This window comes from Thamnophis sirtalis, unplaced genomic scaffold (assembly GCF_051295495.1).
Source record: "Thamnophis sirtalis isolate CommonGarterSnake01/CBP01778 unplaced genomic scaffold, rThaSir2_p1.2 scaffold_2, whole genome shotgun sequence".
In the NCBI taxonomy this organism is placed as follows: Eukaryota; Metazoa; Chordata; class Lepidosauria; order Squamata; family Natricidae; genus Thamnophis; species Thamnophis sirtalis.
This window is the reverse complement of record NW_028261382.1, coordinates 43097948-43120800: the sequence shown is the minus strand read 5'-3', so window position 1 is coordinate 43120800 and position 22853 is coordinate 43097948. Positions and strand designations below refer to the sequence as shown.

At 45.7% G+C, this 22853-nt stretch overlaps 1 protein-coding gene across 1 annotated transcript; it reads left to right on the top strand.

The window, feature by feature from the left end:
- Positions 1 to 231: 231 nt before the first annotated feature.
- Positions 232 to 20079, top strand: HNRNPUL2 (heterogeneous nuclear ribonucleoprotein U like 2). The gene is made up of 14 exons (XM_087705185.1): positions 232 to 805; positions 5040 to 5169; positions 6285 to 6358; positions 7415 to 7554; positions 8465 to 8555; positions 8693 to 8805; positions 9142 to 9405; positions 11064 to 11186; positions 11886 to 12017; positions 12969 to 13137; positions 13259 to 13459; positions 14309 to 14388; positions 15655 to 15765; positions 16734 to 20079. Exons 1-14 carry the CDS (start codon positions 253 to 255, stop codon positions 16800 to 16802), a joined length of 2250 nt encoding a protein of 749 aa, XP_087561311.1. The 5' UTR covers positions 232 to 252; the 3' UTR covers positions 16803 to 20079.
- The last annotated feature ends 2774 nt before the right edge of the window (positions 20080 to 22853 follow it).

Below are 22853 nucleotides of genomic sequence, written 5' to 3'. Positions count from 1 at the left end.
CTCCCGCAGCTTCGCGCGCGCCAGAGAAAAGAAAAGAAAAAAAGAGGCGGGAGGGGGGAAAGAGCTCGCGCAGGCGCAGACGTGGTATTTTCTCCCCCCCCGCCCTCTCTCTCCTCGCTGCGCAAAGGGTGTAGCCGCCGGGCGGCGCGGTCCTCCTGCCTGGCGCGCGGCGGCGGTGCTGCCCGCGCAGGCGCGTTGGCGTCGGGGAGCGCGCCCCGCCCCCCCTTCCCTCATCCGCGGAGCGCGCGCGCCATGGACGTGAAGCGGCTGAAGGTGACGGAGCTGCGGGCCGAGCTCGGGCGGCGGGGCCTGGATTCGCGAGGCCTCAAACTCGACCTGGTCCAGCGGCTCCAGGAGGCTCTCGACGCCGAGATGCTGGCCGCCGGGCCTGAAGAAGCGGGCGCCGAGCCCGGGGCGGCGGGAGGCGGCGGGCAGAGCCTGACCAGGGCCCGCTTGGGGGTTGAGGGGGACGACGACGACGAGGAGGAAGAGGAGGAAGAGGAAGAAGAGGAGGAAGACGAGGAGGAGGAGGAGGAAGACGAGGAGGCGCTGCTAGCCGACGAGGAGGAACAGCCCCCGCAGCAGCCTGAGGCGGCGGCGGCGTCCGCGGCCAAGGCGGCGGCGGCGGCGGCGTCCGGCGGCGAGCAGGCCCAAACCGAGCCCGCGGAAGGCCCCGCGCAGCCCGGAGGGGTCAACGGCGCCCAGCCGGCCGCGGAAGCCAGCGAGGAGGCCTCGGGGGAGCCGGCGGCGGCGGCGGCGGGTGGTTCGGCGGGAGGAGAGGCCGAGCAGGGCGGCGACCAGGAAGGTAAGGATGGCGGTGGTGGTGGTGATGGTGGCTGAGTCTCCCTCTTTTTTCTTTTCTTTATTTCCTTCCTTCCTTCTCCCTTTCCATTTTCCTTTCTGATTGCCTTCCATTTTGCCTTCCTACCTTCTTTTTTTCTTTCCTTCTTTCTTTCCTTCCTTCTCCCTCCCTTTCCATTTTCCTTTTTCATTCTCTTCCATTTTTCTTTCCTTCTTACCTTCTTTCTTTCCTTTCCATTTTCTTTTTGATTCCCTTCTATTTTGTCTTCTTTCTTTATTCCTTTTTCTTTCTTTAACCCCTCCCCCCATCCTTATTGGGGGATGGGGGAGGAATTGAATTGAATTGACTGCTTTTATTGGGGCCAAGAGGCACACAAGGGATTGGCCCCAGGGGCAGAAGCTCCCAGGGTAATTGCAAGGCATCAAAGAAGGGGAGGGGGTGAGGGTGAGGATATGTGGAAATTTTGAACCTCTTAGACCTGAATATTTTGACTTTGCAAAAAATAATAATAACAATAAACCCACCTTAATTGGAACTGCCTATATAGTTAGGCATGTTACTTTTAACAGCTCTTAGGTCCTTGGTTAGCACTGGAATAGTTATGTTTTTACCTCTCCTGGACTGAATCGAATTGAAGATTAAATCAATGGTGATGATAATATAATAATAAGTAAATAAATAAATGAGATAATAATAAGTTACCCTAAGACTATGAATCAAAGATTAAATCAACAACAACGATGATGATGATGATAATAATAAATAATGAATAAAAGATAATAATAATCAGATATCTTAAAACTTTTGGGTTAGGACTTGAACTGTGAAGTTTTTTAACAGTCCCGGGTTTTGAATCAAATTGAAGATTAAATAATAATAATAATAAAAATATAAAAATAAAAATATGATGATGAATCCAGGCTGAACAGTGGGCGGAGTGTGTGTTGGATTGTAATTAAATAAATTAGAATAGATAAATAAAGCTGACATCCTGTGAGGATATTCATAACCCCTTCAGACATCCACATCTGCCTTTTGGGTCCTTGGGAAGGAGAGGCGGGGGAAAAATGCCCAATCCAGTCTGAACATCTGGCTTGACTGTACGATGAACCCTAATAACAAGGATAATGCTATCGATAATAACAATACCTCAAATAAAATGGGGGAATAAAGAAAATAAAAGGCATACATTAGTAATATCACAGCCACATTCTGGGTTGGTATACACCATTAGACACAGAATTACGAGAATTAAGTATTTTAATGAGATAGACCGACAATCCCTCCCCACCAGGTGCCCCTTTATTCATTCTCCCCAGCCCACTCCGCTTCTCTTTTTTCTTCCCAAGGACCCATCCTCAGCAAGCTGGGTATCAGCTGCCCTCGCTTTTTTTGGTCTTTATGGATTGTATAATAATAACAACCTGTTGGTGCCTCGTTCTCTCTCTCTCTTCTCCCTTCTGGCTGCTGCAGAGGCTTGGAGGAGTCCCTGGTTATGGATGGGCTCCTTGTGAGATCAGTGGGAGGTGGGCAGCATCTGTGTGTCCTGGCCACCTTGCAAACATCCAAATGGTCGTATTGTGTGGCATTTGGAGAACGGGATGTGGGAGGGCAAATCCCCCTTCCCCCTCCCCTCTTTTTCTTCAATGAGGAGGCTTGTTTTGTTGGAAATATGGTAATGGCATGGCTGGTGGGCTTTTGGAGGTCCTTGGTAATAATCCCTAGAGGGTGCTTTTTGGTACTAAGCAGGTTAAGAATTGGCTCTCATTTTTATTTATTTATCTGTCAGTTGGTTGGTTGGTTGGTTAGTTTGTTCGTTTGATTTTTGGCTTCTGGCAGTGAGTTAGCAAAGAATTGGGCTACAGTTTTATTTATTTACCTGTCTGCTTGTATATTTATTTATTTGCTATTTGGCTTCCCGCAGTGAGCAGGCAGAGAATTGGGCATCAATTTGCTTTCCTCCTTTCTTGATTTTTTTATCCTGCCTTTAATCACTTTATAAAATAACTCGAGGCAGCAAACATAGATAAGACAAATTGTTTTTTCCCCACCACAATTACTCAGTGAGGTGGGTTGGGGTGCGAAAGAGGGACGTATTGGTTAGAAGCAGCCAAAGGCTATTGGGCATACTTAAAAGACTAGACATAGTTCTCTAGGCACAACGGTTTGTTTTAGTGACCATTTGAAGTTATGACGGCCCCGAAAAATGGATCCTGGCACTTGGGACCCATGTTGCAGCATCCACACACTTTCAAGGGCATAACCAGCAAAATCGTGACCCAAAATGACCCTGTCCTCTAGCTTGCCGAAAGATCATCTGGGTTATGGTGATTCAACTGAAATTGAAGGCTCTAGTTGGTGACTAGAAAAATAGTAGTTGATTTTTGCCAACTATTGTTTTTTTGTAAATAGAAACAATGTTTGAAATCAGGGACATTTCGTCTATGGAAGTCTTCCTCTACAAATGTACTAATGCTGTTGCGGTGTTTGTTTGTTTGTTTGTTTTGCATCCTTTAAAAGCAGTTGTAGCAGAATAATCTATACAGCATAACTTTATTTTTTTGGGGGGGGCTAAAGATAGGATTCCTTAGGACTGCTCCTATTTTTTATTTTGCAGGAAATTGCTTTGATAGGATATGCATGGAATAGATTTGTGTAAAATACGTTGTGAAGCACAGTTTCGATATTGGTTTGTCACAAAGTGTGACCCCCATTCAACCTGGTTAGTGCCCCTCTCCCATTATTAGGGAATCCCAGAATCTCTAGATAAATTCCAGAATTCCTGGGTAGCATCAGTTGCCTTGGATGGTCTTGATTTGAAACACATTTTACCTTTCTTTCTCAATTAAGTTAAAAGGGCATAATTGTATAATATCACACCTTAAAGAAGGTCATGGGGTGGGTTAAAACTATCTGAATTTGAGGTGTGAGTAAAATCTATAATATTCCTCCTTGTTGGCAGACTCTGGATGGAGTACAATAAAGTTAAAACAAAAACTCAATGTAAACAAATATCTACAGAAATCATTCATAAACGTCATAGGTATTAATAAAACTAAAGAAATTTAAGGATAGAATGTGCTCTACAATTTGTTTGGAATAAGGTTGAGTATCCTTGAATAATCCTGATGATACTGTATGAATCATTATAATTAAAGAAGAATTGTTACAATTTCAATTTATGTGCTTAGTAGATAAGAAGTCTCGATTGCCTGAACAGTTGCTCTATCCTTCCTTGCTAGTTGCAAGAAAATACTTAAAATATGTCTTGGGGTTTTAACCTTATAGGCTAGAACATTTTCTTTACATTCCCAACAGCCCTCTCTGTATTATTATTCCTTTTTGCTTTGAGGGTGATGGTCATGTGAGCAGTATAAACGTTTAAATCAGGCAGTAAGATTTGGTCTTGGAATGCAGTGCATATTTTAATTATCACGCTCTAACAATGTAGTGAGGCGATATATACAGTTTTCACTACACATCTGAAGCATTGGCTAGGGTCTTTTGCAAGCAACTGAAAGTGCTTCTTGTGCTCTGTTGAGATTTAATAAATAGCAAGTCCCAAATATAATGTTTAATCAGTTTTTTCTAGCTGTATATTTTTCTTAAGCTGCTCTCCTTTAGTTCGTAAAATCGTTGGTCCCCAGACCCAGTGAGGACTTGGCTAATTACAGAACTTGAAATAAAATTTCACAGTTATCTGCAGGAAGCATACTAATGACATAATGAATTGCATAGCTAACTGCCCAGGCCTGTTGAAGTTTAGATTGTACATATGGGATAAAGTCTTTGGGGGATTTTAATCTACACAAGATTGATTTTCTGCATTCAGAAAGCTTTTGTAATATATAAGCATCCACATTAGTCTTTAAAATGTGGAGGCTTTTCCAGAAAGTATGAATAAGGGATAATGTACATACATTATCAATCATGCAGATGTTAAAAGGCCTTCCCTCTGAGAGAATTATAGAAAGGCAGAACTCCGAAGTGGAAAATGAAACATGCCATTTTGATTTTCCTGCAATTGCATTGAGTGATAGGCACCCAAAGTAGACAGACGTGATGCGAGGCTTGTTCGTAATTATTTATTTATTGGGCACAAGGGATTTGTGCTACTCAAGAGTCTTAATCACCAGGTAAGGGTTATATTCTATATTTGAAATGGTCAAAAGGACTTACGTGTTTTCTCTATGGTTTTTTTTTTCTTCTTCTTCCAACAAAATCTGCCTCTTCCCAGGAAATGAGGATGAGAAGGCAAAACAGGCTGGGCCGGACGGTGAACGCCACGGCCTCAAAAGACAGCGCGATGAGAAGGAAGAGCACGGTCGTGCTTATTTTGAGTTTCGAGAGGAAGCTTATAACAGCCGGTGAGCTACGGATGGTTTGGGCTGGGAATTTAATCCGCGATGCCAGAGGAGCAAAACAGAAGCGCAACAGAGAATTTGGCGGGCAGGTTTTAGTGGCTTAGAAGCAGAACAAAAAAACATCATCAAAGGTTTGCAGCCATTGATAGCGATTGTTGTACCAGAGGGTGAGTGAGTGAGTGAGTGAGTGAGTGGCTGGTTCTCACCTTTCTGTGGAACACAGAATACATTGTATTGTGGAGTGGTGCAGTGGCCTAAAGGTGGAGCTCTCGCCTCACAATCAGGAGGCTGTGAGTTCAATCCTAAGTAGAGGAAGATATTTCTCTCTCTCTCGGCACAATGAGAATAGATCTGCTGAATAAAACTCTGCATTGGCGACAGGAAGGCATCCGGCCAGTAAACACTCAGCTCCATTCAGTTACCCAGACTCCACCCTGCAAGGGATTTTGGGGTCGTTAAAAGATGATGACAGAATACACTATATCATAGTGATTGGGATGTTGGAATGTGGGACCAAGCAGACCCGGGTTGAAGCTGACTTTAGTTTGTGGAAGCTCCTTGGTGGGCAGTTTTCTTATTTTGTCCTGTGGGGTACAGGTGGTCCTTGACTTACGATTCATTTAGTGACCAAAGTTACAACAGCGCTGGAAAAAAAGTGACTTAATGACCATTTTTCACACTTCACCACCACTGCAGCTTCCCCATTGTCAGGTGATCAAAATTCAGACCACATTGACAGGCTGACTCACGCTCATGACGGTTGCTCCATCCCGGGGTCGTGTAAAACACTCTTTTTGACCAGCAAAGTCAATGAGGAAGCCAGATTCACTTAACAACCGTGTTACTCACTTTTAACACCTGCAGGGATTCACTTAACAACCAAAGAAAGGCCGTGAAACGGGGCAGCATTCACTTTAACAAGCGCCTCACCTAGCAACAGAAATTTTGGAATCCATTGTGGGTCATAGGTCGAGGACTACCTGTATTCCAAAGAACAGAAACCATAACCTTGGAGGGGGGGGATAGCAGAAGGTTGCTTTCTTTTTACACACCTTGTTGTTTTTTTGGATGACGGTGAATTTTAAAGATGGTTTTCTCGGTTGTGCTTTTCAATACAGATCTAAGTCTCCACCGCCCCCAGAAGAGGAGGCCAAGACAGAGGATGACGAGACCCTCGTGATTCTGGACACATGTAGGTATCGATTCTCCGCGCGTGTCTCTCTAGGGGCAAAGATAACCATGCAAGAGGAAATATGCATACCTCCAGACCCCCAGGTGGACTCTCCATGCTGATCAAGGCTGCACCGGTGGCCTGAAGAAGATACCTTGTTTCCCCGAAAATAAGACAGTATCTTCTTTTCTTTTTAAAAAAAATATTTTTATTAAACAGTTTTTTAAAAAGAATTTTTTTTTTACAATTTCCTTTTGTACAACATTCCCACAATGTTTCATCTCTACATATACATTGCTAATTTCTAATTCCCTCATCTTCTTCATTTAGTCTTTCCTTAAGCTTTACACCTATCCTCAAATCATTTGTACCACTCCATATATACCATATAATATTCTGTTTCTTCCTTTTATTTCTTTGGTGAGTCTGTCCATCTCTGCACACTCTAAAACTTTCCTTATCACAATTTTCCTCTGTTGGCATGTTATTGTTCTTCCAGTTTTGCACCTATATTATTCTAGCTATATTATAAGACAGGACCTTATTTTCTTTTGACCCTTGAAATAAGCCCTTGGCCTTATTTTCTGGGAGGTCGTTCTTATTTTTGAGGTGAAGGAGTACGGTTACCTCATGGCTGCTGCTGTTTTGCAATATTTTCAGGGGAGGGCTTATTTTAACGCATGCACTCAAAAGCCCCGATTGGGTTTATTATCCCTGGGAGGTCTTATTTTCAGGGAAACTGGGTAATTGAAACCTGAAAGATTCTGCGGTTTTATTTTAGTGGCCCCCTTGAAGCAGAAGTCAAAACCAATCCTCGCTTCAATCATCCGACGCATAAGGCGAGCCTGCAGCTTTATTCCCTCATCGAAGTATAATTCTGTGAAATCAGCGGAATTTGTTCTTGCTGAACAAAATGGTTTTTTTTTTTTATATTTAATCTCCCGCTTCTGATTCCACAGGAAAAAAACAAAAACGATGTAGTAAAACAATTGCAGGCCTCAACTCTTTATTTTTGCTTGTCACGGAGTTAGCCGAACTCTGGTTTTCATCGTGTCCCGCTTCCGTTTTCTCACCCAGATACATGCGATCTCCACTTCAAAGCCACCAAGGACCGCTATGGAGGGCAGCCCCTGTTTTCGGAGAAATTCCCCAATCTCTGGTCTGGGGCGAGAAGCACACACGGGGTGAAAGGGGGCAAAGTCTGCTTCGAGGCGAAGGTGAGGAGGCTGGCAGTCTGCGCTTTACAGTTTTCGGCCGCAAGTTGGGCCAATTGGGGGTACACTCCCATTTAATTTACGTGGCAGGATGTTTCTTCACTAGGGGTGGTGCTTACAGGTGGAGCTCTTGCCTCACAATCCGGAGGCTATGAATTCGATCCTAAGTAGAGTCAGATATTTCTCTCTCTCTGGGCACGATGAGAATAGATCTGCTGCATAAAACTCCGCATTGGCGACAGGAAAGGCATCCGGCCATTAAAACACTCTGCTCCATTCAGTTGATCCCGACTCCACCCAGCAAAAAATTATGGGGTCGTTAAATGATGATGATGCGTCATCCTTAGGGAAAAGGCTGAAAATTGGTAGGAAAAAAACAGATTTACAGTTGCTTGAAAGATTTGGATAATGGGCATAAAGCAGCAGCATTTGGAATGGGTAGTCCTCCACTTACGACCACAACCAGAATTTTCATTGCTGGCAGTTGTTAAGTGAGTTGATTTTCCAACCCTTTTGGCCGTTACTAAGCAAATCACTGCATTGTTAAGTGAGTCATGTCGTTAAGCTATTGACTTTGCTTGTCAAGACACCAGCTGAGAAGATTTGCAAATGGCAATCTTCACACATAAGTGCGAGGACCGGTTGTAAGTCACTTTTCTCGGGTGCCACTGTAACTTTGAACGGTTGGTAAAAATGTTGGTAAGCCGAGGATTATCTGCGTTACAAATAAATTGACCAGGAAGCCAAGTTGCTTAAACTGCTGTTCACAGGGCACTTTTTTAAAAATCAAAATCTAAGTCTTGTAGAAGAAGGGAACTCGTAAGGGAAATTGGCCAGGAAGGGAGATTCACATCTTCTCTAGGCCCATTTCCCACCTGGTGTTGTTTTGGCCTTTTCCCTTCACCTGTCTTAGGTGATACAAAACCTGCCACTCAAGGAAGGCTGCACAGAGACTCACCTGCTTCGGGTCGGATGGTCTGTCGATCTCTCTCGTTCCCAGCTAGGTAAGTCGCCCTTCTAAGTAACCTTCCAGGACAGCTCAGCTGATCCTTCCTGGGTTAGTAGTGAGGGGGAACCAGGAATTTTTTTGGGGGGGGGGTATCCACAGCACCCTCCTGAGTAAGCATATGCTGTCTCCTAGGTGAGGATGAGTTTTCTTACGGCTACGATGGACGAGGGCTGAAGGCTGAAAATGGGCAGTTTGAAGAATTTGGCCAGACCTTTGGGGAGCAGGACGTGATCAGTTGCTTTGCTGTAAGTGCCGTGCAAGAAGACTTGATTTTGTGTGTGGGGGGTGTCTCTGGAGAAACCCCCCATTTGGGGCACGAACCAGGGGCTGCACAAGCGAACTTTGCTCTGTTCCTTGATCCGGTCTCATTCAAGAAACCCGCCTGATTTTAAGTGCCATCTTCAGCCTTTGCTCTAATCTCCTTAGAACGGCCCCATCTGTCCGTCTGGTTTGCTGGCCGCTCAGCAAAGCACTGCTGGTTCCTGCTCGATTTGCCGCCGCCCCCATCCCCGTCCCAAACCCCCGCAGGACCGATACCTCCCCCCCCCAAACTTTCACACCTTCTGTCTCCTGCCTTGCAGAACTTCGAAAGCGAAGAGGTGGAGCTGTCCTTCTCCAAGAACGGAGAGGACCTGGGCGTGGCCTTCCAGATCAACAAAGAATTGCTGGGGGACAAGGCCCTCCTGCCCCACATCCTGTGCAAGAATTGCGCCGTGGAGCTCAACTTCGGCCAGAAGGACGAGCCCTTTTTCCCGGTTCCTGAGGGCTTTGCGTTCATTCACGCTGTCCCTGTTGAGGAGCGTGTGCGCACCCCGGCACCCCCAAAAGCTCCTGCAAAATGTGAGGTAGCCTAAGTTTCTTTGTTTCGCTCCCTTTCCTCCCCACCCCTTCCTATAAACAGCCTGTTAGATGGCTTCAGTCTTGGGCGGGATCAGCTGGCAGCTGTGTTCGCATTGCGGCTGCGAAAAGGTTGTCGTTTAAATTCGATCCCTAACATCTGTTTGCATATCTTATCGGTCGGTAAGAACCTGCTTTAGGGAAGTTGCCTGATGAAGTTATAGGTCAGGAAGGCAATACGGGCCGTGCATTTCCCATTTTTTAGTCAGATAGAAATTAATTTTTTTCTCCTTGGGCAGGGGGGGGGGTCTCCGAACTTGGCAACTTTAAAACTGGCAGACTTCAACTCCCGGAATTAAAAAAAACACCTCAGCCCGGCTGAGGAATTCTGGGATTTGAAGTCCTCAAGTCTTAAAAAGTTGCCAAATTGTGAAGATCCCTGCCCCTGGGCATCCTCCCTCCTTCACGTTGGCGTGAGCATTGCTCTGTGTCCTCTGTTCAATCAATGGCAAGGAATGGGGAGTTTCCCAAAAGGGAGAAGCTGTGTCTTGAACCTCAAGCTCCAGAAACTCTTTGCTTTCTTTTTTCCCTTCGGAGTACCGATATTTGTAGCTCAGGGTTGAATTGTGGGGTCTGTAGTGCTTTCTGAGCTTGGTGGTTTGCTTGCAGACATTTCATGACCCAACTAGGTGACATCATCAATGCTAGAAGGCAGGCAGTGGGGTTTGTTCTCTGTGCCATTCAAAGGAGACAAACTAGAAATACATTTGGAAATTTCAGACTGTACCAATAGAAGAGAATATTTGTAGCTCAGATTTTGAACCGTAGAATCCTTGGTGCTCTCTGTGCCTGGTGGTTTTCTTGCAGACATTTCATGACCTAGCTAGGTAACATCATCCGTGCTAGGAGGGAATGGGGTTTAGTCTCTCTTTATATACAGATGGCTTGCTTTGTCGGGACGATGGGGTTACCTAGTTGGCTCATGAAACTTTTGCAAGCAACAACAAGGATGGCAGTTCAAATCCCAAGTACAGGTCTCCTGCGTGAGCAGGGGGTTGGACTGGATGACCTCCAAGCTCCCTTCCAACTCTGTTACTTCAGAACACCAAGGACTGCACAATTCTAAGATCTCTAATTCTCTAAACAAAGAACAGAAATGCTACCCTGGTTTGTTAGAGCTTTGATTCCCACAGTGGCCACTCATCAGTGCCCCCCGAGAAGACCACAAAAGCACCCCAAAACAATTGAGGCTTCCGCCCTCTGCTTCTAAAGGCCTTGAGGGAAAAAGTCATTTGTGACTAGCAGCCACTGACAGCCACATGATCGGAATCACTGCAGACCTCTTTTAAAAGCCAGGCATGCTACCAGTCCTCGGGATACCTCACAATAGGCAAACCGCTGCTATTCTTAATTCAGGGCCAGCAGCTTTTTCGGCAGCGCGAAGCTCTCCTTGAGTGCATCTCTCTGCTAATGGATTGGTTAAAAGGCTGCAAATATTTCTGGCTACCGTTACCTTAGTTTCCCTTTTATCTTTTTTTTTCCTTCGGAGAGGTATTTGAAGGTATCCCCGTAATCTTAATAGCGTTTTGGCAGCTCCTCCTCCTGCAGAGGCCTCGGATGGACGGCGTTGCTTACTCTCTCTCTCTCTCTCGTCTTCCTGAACCAGGTTTTACTGATGGTTGGGCTACCAGGATGTGGGAAAACGTTTTGGGCCCAGAAGCACACCCAGGAGAATCAGGACAAGCGTTTCAACGTCTTGGGAACCGACAACATCCTGTACCAAATGAAGGTTAAAATAAAAGAAAGAAAGAAAGAAAAAAAAAGACGGGTGCCCCTAACTAGCAGCTGCCAAAGACTTCGGACCACAATTGAGCTCCAGATTTCCACTGTTAAGCGAGACAGTTGTTAACTGCCACTTTTGCCCCGTTTTACAACCTTTCTTGCTGCAGTTGTTAAGGGCATCCCTGCAGTTGAGTTAGCAACGCGGTTGTTAAGCGAATCTGGCTTCCCTGTTGACTTTTATGTGTCCGAAGGTCGCAAAAGGGGATCACATGACACCCCCCTCCCCCCCGTTAACACTGCATCCGTCATAAATATGAACCAGTTGCCGAGCATCTGGATTTTGATCTATGTGACCATGAGGATGCTGCAGGGGTTCGGGGAAAAAAAGTCACTTTTTTCAGTGCCGTAACTTTGATCGGTCACTAAATAAACTGTTGTAAGTCGAGGATGAAGAGCAATTAAGGAAATTACGGTTAACTCTGCATGTCATTCTTTGGGACTGACAGGAGAAGTCCCATAGGCCTCTCATCCTTCTGACTTCATCAAATAAACCCAATCCAATCTGGTGATATGTAACATCCAAAATTTTGAGCAGGAACTGCTCCTGATTTGACCCCTCCCCCTGACCTTTTCTCAAATGTGGGGGGTTTCTCCCTCCTTTTAATCTTTCTGCTCTCCCCCCCTCCCCAATTTCCTTCCTTGCCAGACAAAAGGCCCCGTGGTTGAAGAGCCGCTGCCTATCGAAGCTCGCGATTCGCTGCTCCAGCAAGCTGCCCGTTGCGTGAGCAAACTGGTCCAGATCGCACCCCGGACAAAGAGAAATTTTATTCTTGATCAGGTAATCTTATTTTTGTTTCTCGCCTCCACAAGAGATTCTGAACCAGCAAAAGTGACAGTGCAATTTTTTTTGACCCCTGCAGCTCGGTTTACACATAACAAATACCAAACACTTCTTTGTTTAATCTTGGTTTCTTGAACAGACCCACATTTGGCATGGCTCAAATAAATGCTAAGCTAAGCCACGCCTGCCATCCTATGATCTAGCCCCCTGTGTGAACTCACAAGTGGATAAATTTTGACTTCACACTTGTTTTTTTTTTTTTAAATTGTTGGTGTTCTTTTGCTAGAGAGACGCAGGCAGCTTCAAAAGCCAAATGATTATTGTCTAGGTAGTCCTCAAGTTATGGCCTTATAGGAGCCTGTCTCTTACAAGAGCCGAGGTGGCGCAGTGGTTAGGGTGCAGTACTGCAGGCCACTTCAGCTGACTGTTAGCTGCAGTTCAGCGGTTCTAATCTCACCGGCTCAAGCTTGACTCAGCCTTCCATCCTTCCGAGGTGGGTAAAATGAGGACCCAGACTGTGGGGGCGATATGCTGACTCTGTAAACCGCTTAGAGAGGGCTGAAAGCCCCATGAAGCGGTATATAGCTGCTATTGCTATTGGGGTCGTAAAATGGCTCAAGGATGTGACTGACCCGGTTTTACGTCTTTCGAGCCAGTTTTAAGCAAACGCTGCGCCTCCTAAGCGGTTTACAGAGTCAGCCTCTTGCCCCCAACAATCTGGGTCCTCATTTTACTCACATTGGAAGGACGGGAAGGCTGAGTCAACCTTGATCAAACTCCTGGCTGGGCCTACAGTGCTGCATTCTAACCCCCCATGCCCCCCCTGTGGGAGCTGTGCCATGGCATCTCTGGAGGTGCTTCATTGTGTGCGGTCCATTGTGACACGGCTGCTTTCCCTGGGGAGGCCACCTCGGCCTTTCTGAAGCCCTCTTTCCCCCCCCTCCCTAGTGCAACGTCTACAATTCTGGCCAGCGGAGGAAACTGTTGCCTTTCAAAGGCTTCCTTCGCAAAGTGGTGGTGCTAGTGCCCAACGAGGAAGATTGGGTGGACAGGCTGCAGCAGAGGGAAAAAGCCGAAGGAGAGAATGTGCCGGAATCGGTGATGCTGGAAATGAAAGGTACGGCCCGTTCAAAAGCCCAGACTTTGGTGCTGGGTGGGACATTCATTTTTTTTGCGGGGGGGATTAAGGCTGGCAGAACCTTCTCATCTCTTTGGTCTTCTGCGTCCCTCCATCCCAGCCAACTTCTCCCTTCCGGACAAATGTGACTACATCGACGAAGTCCTCTTTCAAGAGTTGGCGAAAGAAGAAGCCCAGCCTCTGGTCACTAAGTACAAGGAAGAGGCCCGGAAGCTCCTCCCACCCTCCGAGAAACGGACGAACCGTCGGAACAACCGGAACAAACGCAACCGCCAGAATCGCAACCGCGGCCAGGGATACGGTGAGGCGGGGCAAGACAGGCTGCGGGGAGGGTTTCTCCCCGGTTGGATGAGCGGCTCGGAGCTTGTTCAGATCTTCAGAAGAATCCTGGGCACCTTTCAAGAAGGTCTAGGGCAGTGTTTCTCAACCTTGGCCACTTGAAGATGTCCGGACTTCAACTCCCAGAATTCCCCAGCCAGCATTCGCTGGCTGGGGAATTCTGGGAGTTGAAGTCCGGACATCTTCAAGTGGCCAAGGTTGAGAAACACTGGTCTAGGGAAGGCCAAGTTACTGCAGGGCAACTCAACGCTGCTTTAATTGTCTTGTCCAGTTATTATTTCTTGAAATTAATTTAGTTTTGGTGTTTGTTGTATTGTCCCGTGGCGAGTTGACCCATTCCGCTTTTCAGAGCCGTGTATTATGGTTCTCCTGGCTCTGTGCTTGCTTCTTGGCACTTATAAATTGATTTCCCCCCCCCTTCTTTCTCTGACATTTCTGCTGGCTTGCAAGAAGAGCAAAAGGGAATTTGGAGGGGCTCACATGATGGGATCCAGTTGTGGGGTTGCTTAGTGCCCTCAGATCTTGGTGGCTTTCTTGCAGACGTTTCATTACCCAACCAAGTAACCTCATCAGTGCTAAAAGGGAGAGGGGTGTGTGGTGAGAGGAGGAGGAGGATCATATGGGGTCTTTGATGCTCTCTGAGCTTCAGACATTTCATTACCTAACTAGGTAACATCATCAGTGCTAGAAGGGGGGGACATTTGCAGCAAATCCCATTCAGCTAGGATCTCGGACTTCATCAGAAATCCGGATGGATTTCACCGAGCCGAAACTGTGGTCTAACTCTCGCTTTCTCTCCTGCTTTTCCCAGTTGGAGGAGGTCAGCGCCGGGGTTACAACAATCGAGCCTATGGTCAACAGCAGTACTGGGGGCAACCTGGAAACCGAGGCGTAAGTGCGTCTTTTATTTTTGTGGGTCGTCGCACAAGTCAGCCAGATGTTCAGACTGGATCTGGCCTTTCTAGCCACCTCTCGAGTCCTATACGCAAGGACGGGGGTCAGGCAGATGTGGACGTTTGATGGTTTTAAAGGTCTCGTCGCAGGATATAAGCTTGTTCCAGTCAATTGTTTGCAATTGACGGGTGTTGAATTTGTCAATGCCGGTGAGTGTTCAGGTGGTTTTGCAGTTGCACCCATGGTGTTTAATGCTATGGTTGCTTATTATAATTTATTTATTTTTATGCTTCCCATGTCACCGATAATGACAAATCTGACTGTCTTTCTTTCCCACGCATTGATAAAGGTGTTTTTCAAAAGCGTCAGCACTGTTTCTTTAAAAAATAATTTAAAAATATATATATTCTGTTACTTATGAAGATCGTCCGGCTGTGTGTGTGTGTGTGTCTTGCTTGCTTTTAACCTTCTTGGAAGTTTTTTAAACATGCGAATGTAGAAGTCTTCTTTGGGAGTTCAACAGCGGCCCTTGCCAGCCGAATCGGCAATAAATAGCAATAGGCCTTGAGCTAGTCAGGATCGAACTGCTGGCAGTGAGCAGCATTAGTCTGAAATGCTGTATTCCAACAGGAAGGAAGGGAGAAGACAGCAATAGCCCTTAGACTTATATACCGCTTCACAGTGATTTATATCCCTCTTTGATCGGTTTATAGAGTCAGCCTCTTGCCCCCAATAATCCAGGTCCACATTTTACCAACCTCAGAAGGCTGAGTCAACCGGTCAGGATCGAACTCCTGGCAGTTGCATTCTGCATTCTAACCATTGAACCACCATAGCTTTAAAAGAATTATGAGACCATTAATTCCCCCCCCCCCCCCCAAATTAGTTCTAGGGCAGCGGCCTCCAACCTTTCAGACTCCAGGGATCAGTTCCATAGAGAAAGGATTTTCCATGGGCCAGAGAGGCAGTGTTTTCCGGTGCCGCCTGCATCCCACGGATGGGGTTTCGCTTGTTTGGGCATTCCAGTTTCTGGCGTGTCCATGGACGGGTAGGTGGGTGGGGGGTATTAGGGACCCCTATTCTAGAGGATGCAAAAGCCAAAGGAGTTTGGAAACAGAAGCCTTGGTACCTTTCGTGGTCTAAGGAAGGTGCTGAGAAACTCAGGGCAGTGACGTTTGAGCAAGCCATGGTCTACGATTGAGGCTTCTGACCCAGTGGCGCTCGGGCATCGATGCTTCTAACCGACATCTTTTAACCCCACAGGGTTATCGCAACTTCTACGACAACTACAGAGGCAGGGATTACAACCGCTTCTACGGGCGCGATTACGACTACAACAGATACCGGGACTACTACAGGGACTACAACCGAGAGGTAAGAGGTTGTAAAAAAGAAAAAAAAATACTTCCAGGGCAGAGTTACAAGTAGTCCTCGACGTATGACCATAATGTTTTGTGCGTGTGTCAGTCCTTAAGTTGCCGCTACCCTTCCAACAAGGATTTGACTACAGGCAGTGCTGACTTATGACCACAGTTGAGCCCAAAATTTCCACTGCTAAGTGAGACAGTTAAGTGAGCTTTGCCTCATTTTACGACCCCATGGTCCCACGATCAAAACTCAATTGATCACAGGACCATGGGGTCCCATAGATGCGAGTCAAGCTCAATTGACTCACATCTACGACGGTCGCAGCGTCAAGTGATCCCATTTTGAGACCTTCTGACCAGCAAGAATCAATAGGGCAGCCAGATTTCACCGAACAGCAGTTTGACTAATTTGAACAACTTTGGTGATTCTATTAAACAACCGTGGCAAGAAAGTTCGTAAAAATGGGGCAAACTCATTTTAACAAATGTTTCACTTAGCAACAGAAATTTGGGCCTCCATAGGTCTAGGACTAGGGCTCAGTCGCTGAGTTTGTCAATCAGAAAGGTTGGCAGTTAGAATCCTGAGCTCCATGTAATGGAGTGAGATCCTGTTAACTTGTCCCAGCTTCTGCCAACCTAGCAGTTCAAAAGCAGGTAAAAAATGCGAGTAGAAAAATAGGAGCCACCTTTGGTGGGAAGGGAACAGCGTTCCGTGCGCCTTCGGCATTGAGTCATGCCAGCCACATGACCACGGAGATGTCTTTGGACAGCGCTGGCTCTTTGGCTTTGAAACAGAGATGAGCAGCGCCCCCTGGAGTCGGGAACAACTAGCACATATGTTTACCTTTACCTAAGTCTAGGACCCCCTTAATCATTGTTTGGTCAAATAATGTTATGTTGGAGATTATCTCTCCTTGCTTTCCCTGGCTACTTTTTGAGTTGGTCTCTTAACTCACACTCTGGTCTTTTTTTCAGTGGCAGAACTACTACCAAGACAGAGACCGATACTACAGGAATTACTACGGCTACCAGGGGTACCGGTGAAAGCCCTCGGCCGCCTCCACCCTTCAAGCCAAGCAGCCAGGCTCAACAGAGGGAGAGAAGGAGAGGGGGGAACAACGACTGCCACTTCTCCAGAAGCAAGCAATGGAATCGGGAGGGGGGGGAGGGGAGGGGGAGGGAGGAGGAGGAGGAGGAAAGCGGTGGCTGGGTTTGAGAGAGAGAGAGAGAGAGAAGAGAGGGTGGGCAAAGGGGGAGAGGTTTGAAAACCGAAACGGAAATTGTAAATTTTTTTTTTAAAGTTTGTTGGAAAAAAAAAATATTGTCTTATTCTATAAAAAAGAGAAAAAAAAACCAAGAAAAAAAAACAAACCACATTTCGAACCCTAGTTTAGACATTTGTAATCCCCGTTTGTTCGCCTGGGAATTAAAAAAGAAAAGAACAGCACTTAAAAAAAAAGCCGTCTACGATCAGATAGGAAAATAAGACATGGTAAAGCGGCTAGGCTGGCAGCTTGTCCTGGGGGCGGGGTGGGGTGGGGTGGACACCAAAACAGGAGGGGCAGGGGGACAATGCAGGGAAGACGAGTGTGTGGGGAAAGTAGATGGTTTTCGAGTTAAAACCTGGGGAGGGGAGGAGGTGGGGTGTCGACACGTAATTCAATTTTTTCCAAGATGGGCATCAGAAAACTTTCGGCGTTTGGTACCGCACACCCCCCAAGTGAAAACTTGGCCCTTCTCCTCCTCGCTCTGTCCAAATATCAGCCCGCGTTTTCAGACAGTGAATCGCCGGGTGGCCTGTTAGATGTTGAGTACCGCAGGCTGGAGGCTTAAAAGCTTTTCCTCGCCGTTTTCCTCCTCCCGAAATTTTCAAGCAAGGCTGACCGATCCCTCCCGCCGTCCCAGCAAACCAGCCAGTTTATCCCCCGTTTGAAGCCCGTAGCTCCCTTTTTTTCCTCTCCCCTCCTACGAGACTTAGCAGGCCCCTTTTGGATCATCTCTGTACAGAATCTACGTCCTTTCCTTTCCTGCTCTTTTCTTCTCCAATTTTAGCTTTTTTTTGTTTTTGATAACGGAATGAAAGGAACTTAAAAATCTCTCAGGGTTTCTGCCGGATCTCCTGGTTGTGTTAGCACCTGACGTGTATATAGGGGTGGGGGTGGGGGAATCTGTGCTAGCAGATCGAATTCAACTTCCCGAGTGTAGCTTTAAATGTGGAGCATCGAAAGGGTCGCTGTTGTTTTTGTTTTGTTTTTTTTTAAAAAAAATACTGTCAAGTGCAGGGCTGTGGGTGGGAGAGGGGAAGCCCATCATCCCCTAGTGGTTGGGGTTTTGATAAACAGATTGGCCTGTGTACATAAAGTGGGGAGAGGGCAGAAGGTCTGCATTGAGGGGGTTGGACAGATGTGTCTGCTTCTGGCTTGGAAAATGAATGTTGGTGTCCGCTTAGTCCTTCCTTCCTTCCTTTTTCTTTATTTTTCTTCCTTCCTTCCCGCCCTCCCTCCCCTTTTCTCCTTTCGTTCCCTTGTTTTGTCTTCCCTTCCCACCCTCCCTCCATCTCTCCTTCCTTCCTTGCCTCCATCCCCTTTACTCCTTCCCTTCTGTTTTCCCTCTCACCTTCCTTCCTCCCACCCTCAATCTCTCCCTCTCTCCTTTACCCCTCCCTCCCTATCACCTTCCTTCCTCCTTCCTTGCCTCCCTCTCTTCCTCCATCTTCTCCTTGTCTGTCGTCTCCTCTTTCCCTATCTCCCCCCCCCAAATTAATGAATTAACTTTGTCTTTCTTGGCTTCTCTCGCAGAGCAAAGGGTTTTGGAGTCTTTCTGTCACTGGATGCCCTCCCAATGCCCCCCTTTCCCATTGTGTAAATACCCCCTTTTGCTTCTTGGTGCTGCTTGTCTCCAGCTTGGCTAATTATGTCTGATTCCCATCCACAGGGATTAAAAGATTAGTTCCTTGTGATTCACTGTTTGAAATTCAAACTTTTTAAATTCGGTGGTGGGTGGGTTTGGGGGCGTGGGGGTCTCTTTTTCCTTTTTTAAAATGTTGGTTGTTTTATGTTATTAAATTTTTTTTTTAAAGAATAGATTCTCCCGAAATCTCTTCCCAGTCTTCGCAAGCAGCTTTTTATTTCCATCCCCATTTAAAAAAAAAAATGTAAAAATAAAAAATGCTTCTTTCTGCATTTCAGCCAGATTCAGAATCCTGCCAACTTCGGGAGGCACCTGGGAAATTTAAAAAAAAAAAATATTTTTTTTTTAAAAGGAAGGTGATACGGACGAGGGGAAGGAAAGGCAAAACTCTATCTCCATGCATGTGTGTGTGGTTGTGTGAACAACTGTTTGTATATCTAAAGTTAACTGGTATTTTCAATACTTAAGGCCACCGAGGGGGGAAAAAATTTACTCTTCCGGAGAAGAACATATGCTGTGGGTGAGACAGGGAAGAATATCCGTGCTTGTGAGTAACTTCAGTAGCTGACCGCTTGTGTGAGTTCGAAATGGTGGAGGGGCTCTGAAAATGTTGGCTGTGGGCATTCCTTGCCCATGTGCAGAGTGCCAGCTGCTGAGATCACCGTAAGGCGTTCCTTGGTTACACCTATTGGATCATAGGATAAGGGGAAGGGGGAGAAACAGGCGCCAGGCCCCAGTGAGCTTCTGTACTTTCTAGGAAATAGAAAGGGGTGTTTTTTTTGTTTTTTGTTTTTAATAAGGGTCTTTTTTCAGATGGGACCTTTAATATAAGGGATTTCTGGCTTTCTGGACTGGGGAATGAATGAAAACTGCTGCACCCTTAGACCAACAGACCGAGAGAGAGAGAGAGAGAGAAAAAAAAAAGCAAGAGTTCTTAGCAACTTTAGTAGATGTCTTTTCTTTTTTTGGCACATTTTTATATAAAAAAAAAACTTTTAAAAAAAGGAAAAAAAAAAGTCAAAACGGTTCCAAAAACAAAAAAAAACCCTTTAAAAAAAATTCAGCCTGTTTAAAAATAAATAAATAAATCTGTTAGTGTTTTTTCATGATTGTATGTCTTAGTTGCTGTAGACACAAAGCTCAAGCGAAACCCGAAGGCAGTAAAAAAAGAAAAAAAGGAAAAAAAAAAAAGATGTTTTTACGAATGGTGAAACGTTGAAGCGGCCAGTAAAAATAATAAAAAAATAATAATTAAAAACACGGGGAGGGCGGGGTTGCCATTGAACATGTAACTTTTGTGTGGTTGTTTACAAATCTGTAACTTTTTTTCCTTTCTTAACAATTCTGGCATCTGTAGGTTGGAAACAAACAAAAAACTTCCATTTTTAGAATAAATTAGCCATTCGCTTGACTCTTAGCTTTTTCTGTTGCACCGCTAAACTTTTTCAGTGTCGTCATTTGGAGCATTGGGCCCTCTTCCTCCTCCTCCTCCTCCTCCTCTTCCTCCCCAGTGAAACACAGTCTCCAAAAACCAAAACCATTCTGGAAGTTAATTTTTTGATTTTAGCAGAAAAACCTTCCTCTTCAATAAATCTGAATGTGGGTACTCTCAAGAAGTCTCCTGTTTCGTTGATAACCAGAGGGGGACCGCCTACTTTGAGGGCGGGATTCGCATCCGGTGCTTTTCCGTAACCCATCTTCCCACGGGGAGGGGGGAAGTGAATACAAGCAGTTCTCGCGTGTAGTGACCACCATCGGAACCTGCAACTTGGGTCTTTAAGCGAAGCGGTTGCCAGCAGCTCTTAATGTCGGATTTCAGCTTTCCCTTTGCCGTAGAGTTGTCAGTGCATGGAACGGCTTGCAAAGTTCATTATTTCATCCACGCTGTAACGGAACGGTCGCTAAGCAAGGACTATATAGCCTTATTCATTGGGCCCTTGCTCTCGAGTTTGGTTGTTTCTTTGCTGATGTTTTAGCAGGTAACATGGGTGCATAGGAGAGAGTATAAACCAGGGGTGAAATTCAGCAGGTTCTGGAGAACCGGTAGCGGAAATGTTGAGTAATTCAGAGAACCAGCAATACCGCCTCTGGCTGGTCCCAGAGTGGGGTGGGAATGGGGATTTTGCAATACCCTTCCCCTGGCACGCCCACAGAACCGGTAGTTTAAAAAAATTGAATTTCACCACTGGTATAAACAGCCCGCTAACTCATCTCCCTGACGCCCTGATGGTGTTACCAAGCTTGGTAATGAAACGTCTGCAAGAAAACCGTCCAAGCTTGGACGGCAGCAAAGACTGGACAGTTTGTGTCTGTTCTTGATGGCTTTCACTAACGGAGCATTTATTGAAAGGCCTTATATAGAAGTCTCATAAATTTTGGAAGGGTTTGAGGGAATATGCATTTAATGTCCTTTTCCGTATGACTCTTCTAATCCAATATTCTGTGTCTTCCTGTTGTTTTTTTAATGCTTATTTGGAGTCCCTCTATGTGGAAGATGGGCAATTAAAAATATAACATTTCACCTCTATCCTATGTAAAGAAAAGCTTAGAATATAGTAATACTTGGGGGCTGGGACAGCAACAATATCTTACAATTTAGGGTTTGTTCACCCCAGGAACTTTTAAGATGGGTAGAGTTCCAATTCCCATAATTCCCCATCATTCTGCCCAGGGAATTCTGGGAATTGAACTATATTACAACAACCCATCTTAAAAGTTGAACTGCTCTAGGAAACATTCGCAAACTTCCGGCAAGCAAACAAGACATTTATAAACTATGATGGCTGCTCTGCATAACCACCATGAAACAAACCACGTTATTGCCTGGCGTGAGATATAATATGGAGCAATTAACTGGTGCTTGCTAAACATTACTATGACTTCATAACTCAGTGGACGTGAGATTTTGGGTCAGTAAGTCCTTTCACAACTTTCGATGACCACGATAACTAGCCATCTTCCACCTTGATTTTTCAAATCATCATCTGTTTTTCCAGCCTCCAGGATCTGGTGCACAGATCATCCAAATTTGGCCATTTTAGTTATTCTGCTGGATTAAGAATTCAAGTGATTCCAGGGCAGAAACAAGTATATTATTGGGAATATACTTGTGTTTTTCTTCCTAAAGAACTCTCCTCTTAATAGAAGCAATTTTTGAGCGGAACACAATTTTAGAAGCCCAATTTCTTAGTTTTGGGAACCATAGATTTTTTGCCAGAAGTTAAGTGAATCACTGCAATTATTAAGTTAAGTTACACCGGTTGTGAATTTGGCTTCCCCATTGGCTTTGCTGGACAGAAGGTTGCGAAAGGGACCTCGGGACACAGCAGCGGTCGTAAGTATGAACCAGTTGCCAAGACCCTGAATTTTGATCCTGGGGTCATGGGGATGCTACGATGGATGAAAAGGGTGAAAAATGGTGCTACGTCAGTGCTGTGGTGACTGGGAATGGTCACAAAATGAACTGTTGTGCCTCTGGCTAAGATGCTGAGCTTGTCGATCGGAAAGATTGGCGGTTCAGTGGTTCCAATCCCTAGTGCCGCGTAACGGAGTGAGCTCCCGTTCCTTCTCCCAGTTTCTGCCAACCGAGCCGTTTGAAAGTACCTAAAAAATGCAAGTAGAAAAATAGAAACCACCTTTGGTGGGAAGGGAACAGCGTTCCATGCGCCTTCGGCGTTGAGTCATGCCGGCCACAGGACCACGGAGACGTCTTCGGACAGCGCTGGCTCTTGGGCTTTGAAACGGAGATGAGCACCGCCCCCTAGAGTCGGTAACGACTAGCACATGTGCGCGAGGGGAACCTTTACCTTTTTAAGTTGAGGACTAATCTGGCATTGACAAAATCCCCGTCGGTCAATGGCAAAAGCAGCTTGACTTGGCACAGCTGACATCTTCCAACAATATCTTTAATATTATTTAATAAAAGCATGCACCTATCCAAGATCCTTGGGAAAGGACTCCATAAGTGGACAAAAAAGCCAAATCTGGTATAAACCTCTGGTTGATTGTGCCACCAACCATCCATCATCATCATTATGATTTACTATATTCATTAAACATGAAACTCAGTCAACTGAACATTCAAAAACGCATCACAAATACCATTGACGTGCTAATCCTTGATACAGGTTGCTGCCACATCAACAATAATAATTTTTGCAAACTTTGCAAAGAAGCTGATGAAAC

What these genes read in the sequence shown, in the direction of transcription:
- HNRNPUL2 (XM_087705185.1), top strand. Translation starts at nt 253, where the DNA reads ATGGACGTGAAGCGGCTGAAGGTGACGGAGCTGCGGGCCGAGCTCGGG. An exon ending in GAGGAAGCTTATAACAGCCG is followed by an intron (nt 5,170 to 6,284) that starts GTGAGCTACGGA and finishes TTTTCAATACAG; the next exon opens with ATCTAAGTCTCCACCGCCCC. An exon ending in ACATCCTGTACCAAATGAAG is followed by an intron (nt 11,187 to 11,885) that starts GTTAAAATAAAA and finishes CTTCCTTGCCAG; the next exon opens with ACAAAAGGCCCCGTGGTTGA.